This window comes from Hippoglossus stenolepis, chromosome 22 (genome assembly GCF_022539355.2).
Source record: "Hippoglossus stenolepis isolate QCI-W04-F060 chromosome 22, HSTE1.2, whole genome shotgun sequence".
NCBI classification, from domain to species: domain Eukaryota; kingdom Metazoa; phylum Chordata; class Actinopteri; order Pleuronectiformes; family Pleuronectidae; genus Hippoglossus; species Hippoglossus stenolepis.
Genome location: NC_061504.1, coordinates 2,623,493 through 2,644,321, shown reverse-complemented (window position 1 = coordinate 2,644,321; position 20,829 = coordinate 2,623,493). Strand labels below are relative to the sequence as shown.

Below are 20,829 nucleotides of genomic sequence, written 5' to 3'. Positions count from 1 at the left end.
ATGGGATATATTCAACTTGGTTGCGTGCAGGAAATGCTGGAGTAAGCACTAAACCTGAAACCATGCAACATGCAACCCCTTACCCTAATTTGTGTGTGTGTGTGTGTGTGTGTGTTTGTGTTTGTCTATTTGTACAGATATTTTTGTGAGGAACATTTTCAGCCTACAACCTACAGAGTGAGGACATTTTTGGAGACTTGGTTTTAGGGTTAGGGTTAGAATTAGGTTTAGGTTAGGGTTAGGTTTAGGGTAAGGGGCTAGGGAATGCACTATGCCAATGAGTGTCCTCACTAAGATAGACGTACAAACATGTGTGTGTGTATTAGTGCAGTACCTGACTACCTGATTTCATCAGTCCAATCATATTTGGCTGTTCAATCCAAATATTCCACTATTTGTTCTTTTTTTTTTGTCTTCATACAGACTTTCAAGCAATGCCTTACTGACCTGCCCGATTTTTGATCAGGATTCAGGGTGACAGAAACATTCACGTATTATAGTAAACAAGTCAAGCCATCCCCCCGAGCTAAGGCAGTTTGTGCCAACACTTGATCGTCACAGACATCTTCACCAAGCGGACAGGACGGCTTGATGTAGTGGAAGGATTTCACCCCGAAGCCTGAACAGTGTTCACTCTGTGGCGACTTCTGGCGACCTGACCCCTTCTGGGGATCGAACAAATTTGTAGATTAAAAGACCTCTATCGAGAGGTCTATGACTGATGATTCATACATGTATCATGTTTTGATTGTATATATGTATCTGTTTTCCATGAGGTCTTCCTCGTTCCTGTCTGTTTATTTACCTGTGTCCAAAAACTGGAAAAACTGATTGAATTATATTATATATATGTATATACATTTATAACTTTAGTTAACAATACAACGCAGTATTATCCTACCCTGTTTATGCTCTCAAATAGCCTCCGAAAAAAAAAAATGTTTTCCTCTCCAGTTTTGTAGGACAGACTGTTTCAAGGGAGGAAGACAGAGGGAAACCGACAGCAGAACAGTCCTCTGCGGTTTAGAGCTGAGGAGAGCTCTTCCCAACCCTGTCACCTGACAGCCAAGGACTAGCCAGTGACAGTTTGAGGTCAGAGTGTGTTTACCACTCGGCTCAGTAGCCGGGGCGACCGAAGAGCTCCAAGATGCCCAGAGGAACGGCTCATTGAATGGCAGGTATCCTAAAAGTAGATCGACTCCCCGCTAACAGCACTCATACCCATGCTGGTATAATCTAACAGGCAAACAGCACCGTGGAGATGGAGCTCTACAGTTGCTGAGTGTATTCTCCCCAGGCCCACGACTTACTGGACAAATATGCAGTTAGCGGAGCTCAAACTAGATCACAGCCTAACGTAGAGACTTGAGTCTTTATCATCACCACAGATGATGAGAGTTTTGGGCTGAACCCACTGATGGGGGGGGTCTTTACTCTGACAAATCGATAAACCTGTTAAATTGACATATATCGCTCATCATCTGGGGACAGATTTTATGCGCACACAGTTTCCAGGTTGGTGTTGACAATATGTTTAAAGTCATACAAAGTTAAACGCTCATTACAACCTGATGAGATCAACATGGTCCAACCCCTGGAAACCATGACTGGTATCTACTGCATACTGTATGTACCCCAACAACCCTTCATTAACAGGTATTGGAAGGATGAATGTAACCTGATGGCATTACTGACAGAAAGTAGTTAAACAAAAACCCCTGGATTCATGGAAATAAGAAAGACAGCATTCATCCTCTCAGGACCATGAACTCCAAAAGCATCATGGGAATTCAATTTCAAAAGTTCAGGAGCAATTATCCTCAGTAAACTACAACACAATGCACGTTCCATTATATACCCAGAAGTGGCTGTTTCTCGGGCAAAAAGGCCTAAAGTGACTAATAAACAAAAATCATTGATCATTTAGAGCAGAATGACCTAATGCTTAAAATGATTGCACCAAACAGGAAAGGCTGTTTGCTTGACTTCACACAGAGCCTGCCCAGGAGAACCCTTTGTTGCTTTTAGTCCACACCAGTGGAGTCTAACTGTGAAAAACAAACAGGTCCGATAAAAATGAAGGCTTCAGCACTTCAGTGCTTCTGCCTAGCTTTAATCACATTGAAATTGTCTGGCTTTTTAATACCTTTGCTGTTGAATGCTGCTACATTAATAGCCGGCACCGTCAGCTCAAGGAAGGAAAGAAAGTAGAGCAGCAACCTGAATAATTCTCCGGCCCGTGTGGTGTATTTCTATTTATCTTCCACTGTACTTTCTATTAAAATATTCACACTCCTTTGGATAGTGAAATAAGATAAAGCATTTACCTACAAAAATAAAATGATATGTAGTCGTAGAGGAAAGAGAAAGAAAAGTAGGAGACTTACGGAGGGCGTGCCACTCGTCCTGCCTTATCGTCTTGGTGATGTTGTTGGAGAGATTTTTGGGTATCGTAGCTGAGGAGTAGTGATATTTGATGTAGGAGCACCTTGCGATGGAACCTGCAGAGGGAAAAAAGACATTTAAAAAAAAAAAATCTTTTCAAATATAGAAACTACATGACTCACGGGTCATTACATAACATCCACGGTGATGACACAGAGCAGGAAGTGGAGATAACATTGTTCTGCAGAGGCATGATTCAGCTGGAGAGGCCATGTCGGCAGTTATTAATTAAATACCCAGACACTGGCAAATCACTCATCTTCCCTAAAACAATGGCAATCTGCCGTTGTATTATACCCCATTGTGTCAACGCTGACGGAACACTTTCAACATACATTTCTATTATCTACAAGTCTGACACAATGGCTGTCAGAGAAACAATGAGTTCTTCAAAAGCTATTAACTAATCAGTCAAGGGAACCATTCAGCGAGTAATTACGAACGTCTCCAAGAGTCCCCTGGCCTGGTAATGTGTGTGGGATTTCTGCGCGCAACATATTTCACTGACGATGTACTGACAGGCACGGACGTGTCTGAATTAATGGAGACGCGCCGGGGTGCAGAGATACTGAACTACAATGGTTCGAGACGTTTTTCCTGAAAGGACCTGCTGTATTCCTGATAAGTGACCTCTTGTGGCCGTGTGAATAATGCAGTCCTGTTCCCTAAAATCCTCTTCTCTCTATTCCGACACGCGTTAACCACTTTCCGCAGTTTTTGCCATCACCGCGGCGACTCACACAGCGTTGCTTTGCGCTATATGGTCTAAGGTCACTATGCTAACATGTTCATAATGATAAAGAAAACATGCTGATGTGGTGCAGTTTGAATTCTTTACCATGTTCACCATGTTAGTTTGTCATGTTAACCTATGATAACAAGCGGTAACCAAGCTGAAGTACAACCGAAGATGCAGGAATTTCAAATCAGCTACTGGACAATTTAAAATATTGACTTAATGATGGTCACAGAAGGCTAGAAGTTCCTAAATGTGTCAACTCCCATAACAACATGACAATGTTACACTCAGAAACACGTATGTGAACCACATGCTTGTGCTAGATGAAAAGTCAGCGACCACCAACTCTATTAAGATCGATCTTATAAAGCAAAAGGAAGTCTGCGCAAAATTGGATTGTAGTGGATCCAGCAGTTGTTTGATAGCGGTACAGCTCTACAGTGGTTGCTATAAACAGGTGGGTCGACAACAACAAAGAATCTGTTTTGTCGTTTAATCTGGTTTCGACCTTTCGAAACAGAGTCTTGAATTCACATGGAGGAAAGTTTCACGATGACATACTCGAAGCACAGACATCGCCGGACGAGCTCATGTCGGGTTTGGCTTTGTCGCGGAGGCTGGACACACGCGGGCACGTAGACGGAACAATAACGGGGGCACTCCAGACTAATTAACAATTTTTAGTGGCAGACGGAGGACAGAAGAGAGTCACTGCTGCCTGACAACTCAGATGTGGACCGCTTTACTTAGCATGAGACTCAGTATCGACTGACTCGTCCCAAAAGTACTTAATTGATCGGTGCTACAATGAATGCTGAAACTCTAACTTGTTGCCCTTGTTGAGTTTTATTGAATATACTATCATCTTACTATGATTACGTGTTGTTTCAGACATGTGGATGTTTTCTGTTTCATATTACATGTTAATAGATTTGAAGGTTATGGAAAACCAGTGTACACTTGGACTCTGAGGGTTTTCTCCTATCGAGCAGAATGTTAAATGTGGTGAAAGGCCATTTCATATCTGTACAATATCCACTGTGTGTATTTGCTCACCTCCCTTATTCAATATGTAGGAACATTTTCATATCACATCAATATGTAAGACATTACACTTCGCTGATTTTGCTATTTATTTCATGTATTAATACAAGGGGGCTCTCTCTGGTGGAACCAAAGCTTCAGTGGACATTAAAGTCACATGCTGTGTGCATTATGATTTATCAGCCTGTTCTTATTGCACCTCACATTTTGCTTTTATCCACACACACATTTCCACCCCAGCCAAAATCATATTCACAATCTCCACTCTCTATTCCACCACTATCCTATGAGTAAAAAATTGTGTAATTGTTTATCTAATCTCTATCTTTTCTAGTTCCCCACTATCTTCTCAATGACCTGTGTAGGTGTGTTTCCCTGCATGAACACTAAGTGAGAATAGTGGCTGCGAAAACACAATTGGTTCATACCATGACTGTAATTTTCTGGCTGGTGGAGGGAGAGCACTGCTTCCTCTCGACACCATTACATTACGCCACATGTCCGCTCTAATTATTTCTGGCAAGCATGTGTGGCCCGCTGAAAATTGCATTTATGGAGTCCCGTTAGATTTGAACTGCACAGACAGAGACAACCGGGGGATAACACTCCGCTGCCTCTCCTCTGTCCTGCAGCCATGCACACACGCACAAGGCAACAACGCAACAACGCGACCACACACACTGGCATTAACATGCACGCCCCCTGGAGACCACAATTACAGACAATGATAATTACCCATTCATGACTATCTCTTTAACTGTGCTGTGCCCAGCGCCCAGTCGCTCACACAGAGACTCGGTGTGTGTGATGAAAATACAGTGCATGAGATGGAGCTGTGTACATCCTGAATTATGACTAATACAAATCACAATTATACTGTAAATTGGATTCATAATCCTTGACGTTACAGGATGCAAGAACGGCTTTCTTAAAATTTGCACCTAATTCATTGGACATTCTAAGATATTTACTTTCCACAACTCCAACCAATAAGAAGAGGCCAGAGTCAGGGGTGGGAGCTAATGGCTGTCAATCAATACGTGATCACACCTCTGGTCTAGCACTCCTCTCACAATGAGACTTCAAGTTAGCTGCCGGGGGGGCGTCCCTCTGGTTGAAGTGAGATCTGGACAGAACGTGACGCAGCGGAGGGGGGTGCGTGAAGGCGCGTGCATATCGTAGCTTTATAAAAGCTTAAAATTCTGAAGACATATGGATTGTATTAACTGTCTTTGCTGTTATCTGTCCTAACCCTAACCCAACAAACTGGGGAGGAATTGTAAATATTAACAGATGGCAGTTTGTAAATAATCTCTTTAGGCTCCATACATTACTCTCGTATAATCCTGGGGGTTTTATGTTTTTATAACTGGTGACAGCATGTGATATGAACAAATACCTCAATACATGATTATTTTTAGCCCCGTCTGGCAGTGGGCTGGTCAGTCTGTCCATCAACCACTCAGCTCCATGATGCTCAAGCCTGAGAACCTAATCCCAAATGAATGGCTATGGAGTTCTTCCGCCTACCACCTTGTTAATGTATATTTACACAGTGGTGCATATTTAGATCCTTATTTCATTCAAAACTACCAAAGGGTTATTACTTTTATAGTTATATTATTATGATTATAGAGTTATTTATAGTTATAGTTGAAAATACTGTTATTTCTATCTTTTTATTACACACTGGGGTTCTTTAATGTATAACAAAACTGTATATACAGTATTTCCACATACTGTAGTATAAATGTAGTGGAGTTGAACACATTTTCTTTTTCATAAAATTAACATTGTCAAGTACAAGTACGTCATAGCTGGACGAAAGTACAGTTAAAGAGACAGTGCTAGCTTAAATGTGTTTTTGAGCTGTAAACTAAATGATATGACTGTGTATGTGATACATTTATGCAGGTCTCATATCAAATTTATTACCAAATGTATGAAGAATAGAAATCCACATTTATGGGTCGAACATGGCTCATAACGCCACCTAGTGTTTCAAACCGTCTTGGATCACACAGGGCCAATGCTTGCGTAGAGTCGACTGTTTCTGGACTTCGCTACATACTTAAGAATATGCCAAACTATTTATTAACACAACAGACAACTTCTGAAACATTTGTGCGACTTCACCAGTGCTGAAGCAGATGGATAATTACAAATACGATTACAAATCTGAAATCTTAATAATCTATAATCGTTTGTATGACGATGCTGCACCAGGATGAGACTTTAATTGGATGGTACATCTGTGCGGTAACTCAGTACATCTGGTAAATGTCATTCCATTCCTGTTTCCAGGAAGGTGCTTCTATTCAGGAATAACATCCACTGAATGTTCCAACCTCGCCCCGCGTTCCCTCGTGTCTGGCATCGAAATGCAGCACAGATTAATCACTGGTCTTCCTGCGTAATGCATATACTGTGTAATTCATGTACTCGGCGATGGAATTTCCTTCAGGCTCCCACAAGTCATCTCAGGTTACCTCAGAGCCGTTTCCCCCAGTGAAGCGTTTGAAGTTGATCCTAACTGTGCGATCCCGCTGGCTTTAGAACAACAATTTCTGTTGGTGTTACAGCATGAGCAGAAAGGTGGCTCGCAGGGATCTGTCTTGTGCAGTAGAGTCATGGGGCTGCTGTGGATTTTCCTGATGTTTGAAGGAAGCCTCTGAGACCTGGAGGGATTTCAAATAGGCCAATAAAACCGATGACCCCGGCAAAAAGACTCATCAGAGCAACACGGCGCTGGGCTTCTATTACGGAACCAACTAATTTGAAGGCAGCACACCAGCGCTCGCCTACTGCTCACAGACAGGTATTAAAGACGCCACAAGAGGGTACAGTACAATATTATGTGCACTGGAGTTGTAGGGTTCATTGGCTGCAGTGTGGACGGAAAATACAGCACAGACAATCAAGAATGGGCTTTAATTAGTGCTCGTTCTCATAAACATTTGCATTCAGGTGATCAATACTACTCGGCCGTCCGTTATGCGAGAACAGCCGTCCTATCATACGCTGGGCGGAATGTTTTGATGAATGTGTACTTCGATTCAAAGAGTGGACCTGACAAGTGGTCAGAGTCCATTAAGTCGAGAGGGTTTTGAGCAGACGAATGCGAAAAAAACAAAACATTTCCTCTTATCAGTGGCAAGAATCCTTCAACCTGACAAATAGAACGTTTTCCCCCTAATGCATGGGACCAAAGACCCTCGATGGAGAAAACCTCCTAATGCAGACAAATCTATACTGGTAGTTCCATTTCCCTCACTGACGTCTCTGAGACAGCAGATTTCAAACTCATCTTGTCTTTTTCTATCGCTTCAGACCTTTGATACGAACACTCTATGAATGATCAAATGGCTTTTTATGGACCGACCCAACACGTTCTACTACCTAAAATTAAAAAAATATATAATACATGTCACAGCAAGGTGGACTTTTGTTATCTTGCATGCAAGCTTGATAGTTTGGGGAGACTTGAGTCCTCCAGCAGCGGCTGCAAGGTCAGTTCTGACCCGACCCTTTGCGTGTGTCTGTGGTTTAATACTCTCTTTGCATTGCACACATGCTGTCCACTGTCCTACCAAGTAAATAAAGGCAAAAATAATCTTGATAGTTTGGCTCCAGAGAAAAGGGATAACCCCAAAATAGAGAAATATTCTCTGGTGAGGAAAGAAAAAATGAGGTGGTGGCAGTAAAATTCACAGTAACCTGCCTATTATTTAACATTGTTTTGGCACCCCATGTCTTCACCAAGTTACTTATATCCATCCTAAGACAATAGCTTATTAATAAAGTCATCACTGTGCATTGTAATTACATTCATGATATTATGATTATCAGCAACAAGAGTACTGGAGAGTACGAAGTATTTCTACAACGTGATGCATTTTGCTGCCATATTGAGAAGGTAGACGAGTAAGAATGGAGCTTAAAAGTGGGCAAAAGACGTCTATCACAAGGACGTTGTTTCTGTCGTGTTGGCTGAGAATTCATATCAACTCATCTCAGAGGTGTCTACTGGAGTCCAGAATAAACCCTGCATAAATCACACTTTTACATGCAGTCCCCATATAGCAATGGGAAAAAGGCACTATTGCATAACCAACTAACCTACTATGTATTCATTTCCCACTACAGTGTCAATCTACAGTGACGTCCTGCATGCAACATTCATCTCTCAGGAGCAGCAGGGTCTATCCCCCCCACAGGGAACTCGGGTGTCAGATAGCAGGGATACACCTGAGTGTCAGGCCTGGAGGAGGATCTGTCAGCAGCTCGTCTCACAATGAGATGATCTCATATTGGCCGGGAGGAGACCACTCATAAGTGATTTCAGTATTGATCAGCTCATTTTGCAGATCAATCACAACATTGCACAGCATCGCTGAGATCTACGAGCAGCTATGTCCACCCATGGGGTTAAGATTAAGATTTTATTTCGTCAAGTAGTATTTAATGACCTCTCGGTTTCTTTTTCATGATTTTATAGTTTATTTTATTATGTTTTCACCCCTGTCCTTTTCTCCGTTTGATCTTTTGTCAAGAACAAAACTATTCCCACGACCACTGAAAGTATTTCCACGTAACACGGCAGAAGGATGGGACCTGGGCCAAGAGAGAACCCATTCAATGTTGGCACAAACCCAGACAAAGGAGGGGATCCAGGAATTTCTTTAACTTTAACAGCCTGATTGAATGTGTCGACGAAGGCATGTGTCCACTGAGTGCTATTCTTGTTCTAAAATAAATGTTAGTACCACTGCTGTTTTTTTTAATGTTTGATCACCATTAAGCTACGATCAGTGCGACTCGAGACTTCCTACACACATTTTTCACAGCAGCTCAAATGCCACGATCCTCCACATTCCTAGTAGGAATAATGATCCAATTTGCATGTAATTAGGGCTATAATAAATATAAGTATAATCCATCCTTTCATTTGCTATACCGCTTATCCTTTGAGGAGGCCACATTCACAATCACACCTACAGGCAATTTGGAGTCACTTCACCAGTCCATGTCTTTTGAATGTTGGAGGAAGCCGGAGTACGATGCAGGCACAGATCTTCCAAACTCCACACATGAAGGCAGGTTGGAACCCAGAACCTTTTCTGCAGGTAGATTATTTCCCAGTATATGTGCAAAAATCCAATCAGCCATTCTTGTCAAAAGCACATTCCATGAACCCATTTGGCTCTGCTGTTAGAGTACATTCCCTCATATGTATTCTGGCCTCAGGTAATCCAGTCTCCCCTGTTTAAATATTTATAGAGGGATGAGGCTCCACGCAGCGCTTATAAAAATAACCTAAAACGTGTCAAATGCAATAATCAGCAGCCTAGTCCGGACTATTTACAAATATTTGCCTGTGGAGAAGGACATTTTGTATTTCGCTCAAAAATATTTTGGCTGAAAAGGCGACGAGTCGACAGCTTCGTGAAGCAATGAGCAGGATTCTGGAGCAGCAGCAGCCGTACGTCTGGCAAACACACAGGAACAGATTGAGGGTGAAGGTTTGATTTAATGGCTTGGATGGGAGTCCACACCTTTCTCTCTTCCGTGCTTCCTTTTGTCCGTGCTGGTAACTGGTTACTTAACATCACCGCACTGGTAATGGTCCAAAATGGGCCGTGAATATGCAGCTAACCCCCTGGTATCTATCTCCACCCACCCCTCCGCCGCTCGCCTGCAGCTCCAACCCTGCTTATCAAACACACAATCCTCTCCTACACTACATCATGGCAAAGAGTAAGTCATATTTGAACCCGAGAAGAAAAACACACTGCACGGGGTCACTTATAAGTCGATGGTTGGTTTGTATTTTATGTACAACTGTTGTGTTGCCCACAGTATCAAACAGCTTATATTGTGTTGCTCTTTCTATGCGTCTTGAGCAAACATAACTTGCAGGACACAGATAGTTATACCTGGAGGTAACAGCTATGTTGAAATCATACGGGAAACCCCACTACCACAAATGATGCAGGTTAGTTCGATTCGTGACATATAAAACCATGGCTTGGTTCATTGCAGTTCCACGATGCAAATGCGGTTGTTAACGTTTTCGTGTCTTATTGCATCGTACGAAAACACCACATGTGCGTTAAACATAAAAAGTGAATTTCAATGAGAGGGGTTCTCTGTTAGAGTTTTCCGACTTGGCTTAGAAAGCTTTATGCTGCTGTAGGAGCGTGTTGATAATTGAGAGCAACATACATGAGTGTGTCAGCGTTTTGCTGGACAGTCGGGGGGGATTCCTGTCGTTAAGTCAAACTGAATCTGGAAAAAGTCTTGAGAAGCAGCCCTGCCTTTTCACTGCAATATGATCCCCTGTATAGTGAGTTAGCAGGTTACATTACACATAACTTAAAATAACCGTTTCCCTTCCACGCACACACCTGTGATGCAGTGGTGCACTATATGTAGCATAACATCATTTTTGAATCTTTTTGAAAAGATATGCGTATTGAATTGTAGTTATTTCTTATAAATGTGCAAATCCACATGGATTGGGAGCCTCACAAAGAAGGATGTAGTGCTGTGTGATAAAAGAGTGGAGAAGGAGGAAGAGGAGTAACCTGATGCCAGGCTTGTGTGATACATCCAGTATCCTGAATCATTAAGTGTTACTCTCCTTGGCCTCCAGCTGCTCTACACACACTCAGGAAAATGTTGACTCAATTACATATTTAAGTTCAGTTTAATGTAAAGGGTGACTTTTAAGGGAGTGTTTTCTATCATGTTGAATTAGTGTGACTGAATCAAATAGTATACCTGATGTGATGTGATTAAATAAAGTTAAATTTATACATAAATATATACATTAAACAAACAATGTATTTAATCAAATGAGTGCACGGAGAAGCCCCATTGAACCTTGACAATGTACTTGCACTGCAGACATTTGACACAATATTAGGCCAACACCACTTCACAAAGTGCTTAACGGAGGAAATAATATCAGCAAAAATGTACTTTATAAAAAATACAGAAAACAATCCATGAGGCAAAGTGATGCAAAACATAGACACGGGGGTCTTGAGCCTCAAATGTGCATTCCCCAATAGGAGGAACAGTCAGAAAACCCCCTGGCCAGAAGAGGACTGCAGCAGAGTGTAAGGGAGGCAGCAGGATCCCGACCATCTGAAGCTCTATGGGAGATTTAGATACGTGGATTTCATTTGGATTCGGAATTTAATGAGGAGCCGGTGAAGAGCAATTCAAATTGCTGTCACGTGTGACCTTTTCGGAGGACCTGGGTCAAAAGCATTTTGGACGACTTGTGAATAAACCGTTTTACTGAGACAGATGAAAAGGTGGCAGCAATAGTCGAGATGTGATGAAATAAAAGAATTAACATTTCAATATCCGCTCGGAATGCAATGGGCTTGAGCTTTGCAAAGGTTCCTCTGCTGGGAAAATGAGAAACTAATCAAACACTTTGGGTCCAGATGAGTCAGAGCCTGGTCCATATTTACAACTATAGATTTCTATGAATGATTTAACTGAGAGACACGAGACCATCAATTATTTTGGAGACGACAAAAAAGGGTCAGATATTTCAGCATTCCCAGCTTGTATTTTGGGGCTAATTTGAATGTGTCAAGGACTGAGCCTTGGGGCATTATTCAACACACACAAACTTTTCTCTCGTTGAGCCTCTCGTCCACACACAAATGGCCTTTGAGTCACTAAAGCAGAGATTAATACACACGCCTTCCAAAGTGTAGTTTTTCAAAAACTCACTGCTCAGGCCTATCAGCCAAGTTGTGGTGGTCCGCCGTATCAAAAGCCGGCTTTTGGATGTGAGAGCAAAAAGATATTGTGGCAGTGTAAGGGAAGCAGATGACAAATTTAATGGAATATCGCTCCTCAGGAAGTAAGGAATCAATATTCATACCAAGAGCAAAACCAAGACTGTGCCCTCAGCTGTGAGTCAAACATATGCTGAGAGAGATTACAGACTCTGTAATATTAATAGATTTGGGGCTAAAACTGTCGCTAACATCAACATAAAAAAAATCAGCGGCAATGAAATCTGGGAGGCTTAAGGAGGGAGTCGGGAAAAAAATCGGTGGATTCAGTTAAAAAATGATCAGTTCAGGCCGTGTGGTCGGTGGATAAAAAAAAACACAGTGAAAAAAAAGAAAGGATTAGTGCATCCGACTTTAATTATTTGAAGTTACACATGAAGAGGACGACCCGGCGTTCACCAGGCGACACACAACGTGGTTCCTGAACACCACGGCAAGTCCTCCACTGTGGCCAGAAAGTCTGGGTGTGCTGATGAAAGTGTAATCCTTCGGGGCAGAGCTCGATGAGAGGGCCAAGTCCCGTAGTCCTCTGCCAAGTTCCAGTCATGAACGGAGAGTTTACGTTTTTTCCAGACAAAGCTAAATCAACTCAAATAACTTTTTTCCATGGGGCGATTATTCAGCACTGCTTTTCTGAGAGGTGCGGCGGAATGGCTGCCAACAGGAGAACCTCAGGGGGGTTCAGGTGATGGGGATTCACTCCACCACACAGGTAGATTTCCACTCACTGGAGAAAAAGGGAGCAATCGCCTCACTGGGAAAGAAAACAGGTCAAAGAAAGGAGAGTCTGACATTCCCACCCATAGATAAGGGAAAGTCATTCCACTGAATAATAGGATGCGCCAAGCCAAAGCTCAGCATACGTGAACATTGCTGCTATCTGACGGAGCCTCGCTTCCAGATCTGTCTTAGCTTCACCTGGACCCCAACCCTTCTCCCTCTCCTCCTCCTCTCGTACCACAATGGCCACTGCATAGAACAAAGTGCGGAGATAAAGGACGGAGGAATATAATTGAGTGGAAACACCAAAACTCCACCATGTTCTGACTTACAGGAGAGCCCTGCGATTGTACACCCAAGCAGAGAGTGGAGAGAGACACTCAAAGAACAGGTAGGATTCATGGAGATGGCACGAACACAGGCACCATCATGCCCAGGAACAAGGTGCTATTAAACAGAAGCAATCCTCCCAGCCCTGAGATGGAGGCATTTTGCTCCCCCAAATGGAGTTCTACCTCGTTTAAGCCAAATTGCCCTTCAGGGTTCTGCAAACTTCTCTCAGCCAGACACTGTTTGTAGAGCGATTGCAAGTAGAAGTGATTCCACTGAAGGACTGAACCTGTGTGTGTGTCTGTGTGTATATGCATCCCTTCCCATATGAGTATATTGTATCCATACTGTTTGGAGGATTTTCTTGCTAGGGGAGTATTTTTGGCTCAGAGACTTCCGATTGACTGGGCAGTAGCGAGGGACTCAGCCTAATCTCCTCCTTGAGCGATCGTGCTTGACCTTTGGTGAAAGCTTAATTTTAAATGTGTGTTTAGCTCCGCGCTGTCTTAATAATAAAGATGAAGGGTTGTGATGTACATAGAGATTTTTCTTCTTACTTCCCCGTGGCTATTTCGGTGAAGTATCACCAAGGAAGGAACTAAAGTCAATCTCATAAATGGCTGAAAAAATGTATATCAAATAATTTCTAAGCATTTAGTATAGAGACAGGTGAAGAATGCATTTAGTAGCACAGACACTGTAATCCTGACAATACACATTCCAACAAATCAAGAATTGTGTACATTTAACACTAATTTTTGAAAGGTTGTTATAGATGTTATTCCATTTATCTGCATCGGTTGAAATTAAAAAGCTTCTAAATACTTTGTATGTTAAACTGGAGTTTCCTAGTTAGAAAGAGGTTAGCAAATCTGTGTATTTTTCCAAAATGGGCACCTCAGAGTCATTTATTTGTGCGCTCATATGATATTTACTTTTTTACTTGCACATGGAACATGTACATGGAACTACTCACACTGTAGAGCCAGCTTTCATAGAAGAGAGCCAGCTGCAACACTCTAAGGTGGACAAAATACACTAGAGTTCAATAGTTCAAGGACCGGCTCATACCCGACCCTTACTGATCCTTAAGATCAGCCTGGAACATCTGTCTTAGCACCAACGCAGGAAGTACGTGTAGAAAAGAGGGAGCAGAGATTGGAGAGGGTTAGGCTGTAATTCACATCCAGTTTTAATCCAACAAGGTTTGCTGGGTTGTAATCATGACCACAGTATTAACCTTTCCTAAAACAAGTGTTGGTCATGGTCTTGTTTGCTAAAACCATGAATTTTTCGCTCACCACAACATTCTGGTGGTCAAACAAGGACAATGGAGAAATAAATAATTAGACAAACATTTGCATGGACGTTTAAAATATCGCTGAGAGTAATCACGGGCTTTGGGTGAAATGCCAAATACAACAAATAACTTCTGAACCACCACAAGGGAAAATGGAGTACAGCAATGTAGCGTTTGGTCACGCTACACTAAGTGGAGACAAAAAGTATTTTTTCCACTTGAATATCTCTAATTGGAAGCTACCACGAAATAGAGGCTACTGCAGTTAAACGTGTTGTCACTATCCCCAGAGACAACTACTTTAAAGATGCTACAGAAAGTCATTCCTCAGTTTTCGGGTTTGGACATGTGGAATACACGAGTCCCAACATGTAAAGGACGTAGATTGGACGCTTTCCCAGTTGTTCCTAGTATTAGGATTACGATTGGCCATTGGTCAACGGATTATGGTCCCAAGATGTTTCATGGTTGTACTGCATAGATGTTCTTTATTATGCGTTCAATTGTCGGGCTGTAAAAACTAAATTAAAATTAAGATAGGTTACATGAGGCCACTTATTCTTGCTAAATTCTAAACATTCTTGCTAATCACATGGTTGGGATTTGGCTGCAGCAGAAAGTGTGATCTGCTCATCTGGATCTGGGTGAGACAGAAAAAAAGGAGGATTTCCCTAAATTTTGTTGTGTTACTTTAATCACATTTTGAAGCAGGATTTAAAAAAGTGAAAAACATTTTGTTTGATTATGTAACAGTAGGATTTGACTTTTCGTATTGAAATAGCTTATTGAATAACAGTGTAGTCATAAAATACTTGTGTTCCTTGACATAAATATGTATGTACAAGAGAAGAAAAGCAGAATCTTTTACTGGCAGCAGTACATTGCACTCTACATTCAGGGAATATAGACACACTTGTTCACGACAGTAAAGGTTTTTAAGTATATGGTATAATAAAAACATTTAAAAACTTTTCTTCCTTTCACTGTCTTGGTATATTGTGATTTTGTAATTCATGATACAGTAATTGATCCATTCTGAGCTCGCTGAATAACAGTTCGCTCCCCTTTCTGTGCACCATAATTGTCAAATGTATTTGAGGTCTATAAAAGTACTTTCACTGGTCCCTGTTACTGTAAACTTGTGCATTTGGGTCCTTCCATTTCTGAGCAATGATACTGAGCTCTTTACTCTTAACTTTATTATCACAGAGCTCATCAATCTCCCATTTTAGAGACTTGGCAGTATAGAAACTGAAGCAGCAGACTTTCTGAATCAGAATACATACGTGCTAAATTATTTAAGAAGGTTTCAATTCTCCTAAGTTGACTTAATGAATTATGGGGAGAAAAAAACAAAGATTTGAATAACATCATCATTGGCACTGTGGTGAATACTGTACTCGGATTGGAGAACATCCCCGGGGGGAAACCTGAGCCAGCTGCCTCGGCCTGTTTCATTTGTGCCCATGGCAGATACTGTAGGTTGGGCAGCTCCCCGCCAGATGGGAGGTCCTGCTGCAGTTCAAGCTCTACATGGCCTCATTTTTGCGTGACCCACTTCATCGCTCCCTCTGGCCCTCCTCCCTGCACCCACACCCAGACCCACGAGATTAGAATGGAGAGCAGGCGGGGGGGGGAGACAGCGGTACAGGCATCCTGATGCTGCACCCACCCAGCTGGGATGATGCGCGGAGGCAGATGGGGGCTGGAGGCTGGAGGGAAAAGGCCGGGTTCATCCTATACAGCCAGACCATTCTGTATTCACTAACACCAGCTGTCTGTTATTTTACCTCTGTCCGTATCCTCCCACAGTCAAACCCATCTACTGCAGGTTCACAGGACATTTCAGGGGCTACATCAGCTGTGTGTGTGTGTGTGTGTGTGTGTGTGTGTGTGTGTGTGTGTGTGTGTGTGTGTCTCAATCCCAAACCGAAGAATGAACCAGGCTTAAATTGTTCTTGTGTTTTCGGGTCACACTTCTTATCACACGAATATATCTTCACGTTATGTCCTGCTATAAAAAAAACGCGGTGAGACATCGTGACTGGCAGCTGAGGCCGACTCGCTGCAGGTGGAGCGTGTCCATGGGCCGGATGTTGATACTGCGGCTCCGAAGCACAATCACTAACTGGCACTATCATTTTTGCACAGTGAGAGGAAGTGGGGTCGCATCATCCATCTTCACAGGCTGTGTGTTAAGGCTGAAAGCGCTACACTGCAGCCTGAGAGACGCGAGCATGTGCTGACGTCAGCGGTGCAAACTGAATCACTATATCAGGGTGAAGGCAGCTGGACAGATTCAACCCAAACTATCTGCATGGAAAGACAAAAGAAGCCATGAAATGATATTTTAGTTTCTTTTAAGCAGGAGCCTATTAAGAGAATCATTTTTATTTTATGAATATAGCAACCAATCATTGTCCTTGTGTTTTATTCGCTGTCTGGCTCCTTCGGTCATATATCAATGTGTCATTAAGGTTATTCCAGGCTGCTTCTAATGTGGTTAGCTTGGAAGGGATTGAAGTTGGATGAGTCCTTTGCAGCATGGTCCCGTCGACCGTTAGCTGGTCTAATTCTGACTAACACGGGCCTGTCGGGTCCACGTCTTCAGTAATAACCAATTAAGGGAGAAGAAAACCCGGCGTTTTCTCCTGCGAGGCGCGGTGGGATTTCATTTGACCCAGTCCGTCTAGGCAGTTGCTTTTCCAAAAACCAATGCAAAAGCTTCTGAACACACTTTCACCGCAACCAGAAGGCAGCCCAGGACTGTTAAAGTGATTCTATTTATATTGTGCATTTAGAACTGCACTGGAGAACACAAAGGAAGGAGGAAGGATTATTCTGAGAAGATTATTCCTGGAAGAATGGGGCTGTCCCCGAGAAAGGTCAACCTTACTATGCACGCGTTTAACGCTTGATTCTGGCTATATATGGCTAAACAGCAACAAACTCTCCAGCCTCTATATATACATATATATGCTTAAAGGTTAGTTTAGTTTAGGCAACTAAAACTACTTGACAAGTTTAGAGATCATGGTCATGATAAAAAGAAAAAGCAGTCCCGGGTATCATAGACATTCTGTCACTCTGAAAAGAAAAGCATGTACCTGCGCACCTTGAAGCTTGTGTTTTGGGTGATATTAGGTTCAGCATAATATTAGCAAAACTATAGCCTTGGGTCTCCGGTCAGGTTCAGGTATCAAATGTTAAAGTACCAGCTGGATATAAACAGGTCATGTCTTAAACTGCAGTTTTTTAATCTTCGAGAATTTACGAATGAGTCAATCAGCTAACGCCCTCCCAAGCTTAGCTTTCCAGAGCCGCCTTCTATTTCAGTTTTATAAAAGTACCTCCAACACAATCGGAGGGAGTGATCCAGTGTTCAAGTCATTCAGCCCAGTATATACAGACCCTTACTCTACAGGGTTGACTGGATCAGTGCAGCGGGCCAACACATACTGAAATGACAACACCGTGCTTGGTTATGCCATCTTCGGTGATTATTCAGCCATTCCAACACCTTGCACCCGCACACAGACTGCTCTCGTCTCATCTGAAGGTGTGGGTGCTTTTTTTCCCAGTAAAGGTGGCAACCCCCCTCCCCTGCAACAAATCACAAGTCAGTCATGTGTAACACGGGGTCCACAATGCCTCGGAGGCTTTGGTAGAGGAGAGTAAATGATGGATTCATTGCAGTAGTGCAGCCGCCCTCACCCCTCCACCCCCACCCCCACCCTCCCGTGACCCTAACAATGATTGAAGTCCACCCTCGCCCTCGCCCCGCAGAGGAAGGCGGACACACATCTATATGTTGAAAAGCAGCTGAAAGTATATAACGAAATATAACAAAAATCAATGTTAGGTGTTACCTCCAGAGACTGTCTACTCAAGCCACGCCATTGTTTTGGCATTGTGCCTTCTTCTATGGACAAAGTGAATAAGAGACAGGAAACAAGGTGAGAGAGAAGGGCAGGGACGCAGTAAATGGTGCGGCCAGCCAGCAGTCAAACCATAAACCTGCTGCTCAATGCGTCGGCCCTATAGCCCCCCCGAACCATTCGGCTGTCAGGATATCCCCGTTTGTTCAAAGGTTGTATAACTGTTTGACTGCCGAGTGTTTGACTCTGTGACTTATGATTCTTGTCGACGAGGAGCAAAAACAAAAGTGCCTTTGTAACATTCGTGCAGAGTCTCGCAGTTTCAGAAAGACGAGGGTCGGGGTGGATGGAAGCGGGGCAAGCGAAGCGTCTCCGACACAAGAGACCACTGTTCACATCCTGTTTCCTAGCAACAGTCGATGTTAGCTTCTTTTGACTCCGATCATGATCATTCCCTGACTTGAAAAATTCAGTTCCTTCAACCCAACACCTCTTCAGGGTCAACTGGTGTTAGTTTGCTACGGATTACAGAGGAAAAAGAAGCATCCAGGAAGTGTAATGACAGCGCATGCAGCTGTCTCACTGACTGCTGAAGAGGAGACAACGTTTTTCTTTGTTACTTTCTCAGGTTACAGTAGTTTTGGCACCAGTGACAGTACCTCAGCAGAATTTAATTTGGATTTATAGACTGAATATACCTTCTGCCAGTGGGGGGAACGTCGCCCCCTCTACGCTCCAACCTCCGAAAGCTGACAGGATTCTAACAGAGGAATCTTGCCGAGTTCAGCTTTAAAGTTGAGTCACTTACAGTAGCGGAAATACTTCATTGTTTTGATTCATTTAGATTTTCTTGGTCCTTGCTGAGCTGCAAGGTTGTGACAGATTGTGTTAAAGCCTTTTGTGAAATGCCCGAGGCACCTTTGTCCGATCCTTTGATGCGACTGGCACCTCGGTGACTGTCAGCGAGTTCCTTCCAGAGTCTGCGGCGCCCCGGTTCTCGCTGTTAGCACAGAAGCTGTTATTTTAATTTGAGCACTACTTTATTTCATCTCTGTGTGAGTTGACAGCGAGGCCTGCTGCTTTTTTTTATGGAAACAAATTACTCATTAAACGCAGCATGTTCCAATAACCGCGGAGGAGCGAGAGATGCTGTTGATTCTGCAGATGGCAAATCTTTGTTTGCCCTTACAGATTGATTCTTGACCAAAGATGTTGGTAATTGATCATGAGCTATGAGATGAAGTGCACTCAAACATTGAGAAAGAGACACAGCTCAAAGACAATTGTGCAGGAAGCGTTCATGAAGATGCTGTGTGCTCGAGGAGAAGCAAGTCTTTAAATTGCTTTTAACAGCTAGAGGCTTTTAAAATGAAATGTCAGTCGTACAGCAGAACTCAGGTACTGTACGTCTGACATGGGAACTGTGAAGCAAGTGGACTGTTAAACCCTAATGTCAGCAAAACCTCTGTTGCATTAGATGAATAACACACAGGACTATAGTAGTACATTTGTAATATATATTTTTGCCCTGGAATTTAAAAATAGTGCCCATAATTCCTCTTTGCTGTTTCCTCGAACAAGGTATCTACTGTATCTAAGCATTAGTTCACACTACATGATTTCCACCCTGATTTGCCAATGACCCGATTAGAGAGGCTTGCAAACTCCAGTCCAGCCAATCACACCAGAGGACGTGGTGACGTGGTGAAGGTAAATGTACTGACGAGGTGCCCCCGATTTAGTAAACTGCACTTGTGAGTAATCAGGGAAAATGCAGCAATAGCCGTGCGTGGGAGGGACAGGGTGACACAAACTCAGCGCAGCCACATTAACTGCATCAGGCTTGCACAGAAAAAACAGAAGGCCTGCTGGAGTCGGTCGGGCTCGGCTAGTTGTCTGTTGGGTGTGAACAGAAATGGGAGCCCGCTGAAGCATTTCACCTCCTCCAGCTTGGTGTGTCATTCTGTAGCAGAAGGATCAGTCGGACTCGCCGTGTCTCTCCTTATGTTGTGATTTGATCAAAACATAGGTTGGAGACAAGACATAATAGACGGCGGTATATTCTGGTGAAAGGTGGTGAAAGTGTTTGAGCCCCGTCGCCATTCAGGCATGTGATGTGAACTCAACAGTGACGACAAGACTCCCAATCACAACACGGCGAAGTGCACAGCGATCTGACAACTTTGAAAAGCATGTATTGTGGGTATGGACTCTGCTGTATTTCGGATGTTTCTACTGAAACCCATTTCTAATTCCCTGTTCAGACCAGGTATTAACGTCCATCCTGAGAGATTTGATCACAAGGGGGCAGCTCTGAGGTCGTCAGTTCACATTAGAATTGGTCTCCCGTGACCAATTCTCGAATCTCACGTCTCTGCTCTTTATGCAAAGAAACACATTATTTCTGTTCACGAAAACTAAATATAGTTTTTTTTAGCCATATCAACTATGCAGATGGGTCTTTTGTCAATGTGCGTGTGTGTGTTGGTATGAGAGGGAAAGAGATGGAGAGGGGAGCCAGGAGAGGCTGAGCAAATCAAGGTGTTTCAC

The 20,829-nt window shown here is 42.9% G+C and overlaps 1 protein-coding gene across 1 annotated transcript in view; it reads right to left on the bottom strand.

Annotated features, from left to right (window-relative positions):
* The window catches only part of tmem178b (transmembrane protein 178B), a 116,061-nt gene that overhangs the window by 52,765 nt on the left and 42,467 nt on the right, over positions 1 to 20,829 (bottom strand). The window contains exon 3 of the mRNA XM_035146845.2: positions 2,388 to 2,501. Coding sequence (XP_035002736.1) covers positions 2,388 to 2,501 — 114 coding nt within the window. The remainder of the gene's footprint in view (positions 1 to 2,387; positions 2,502 to 20,829) is intronic.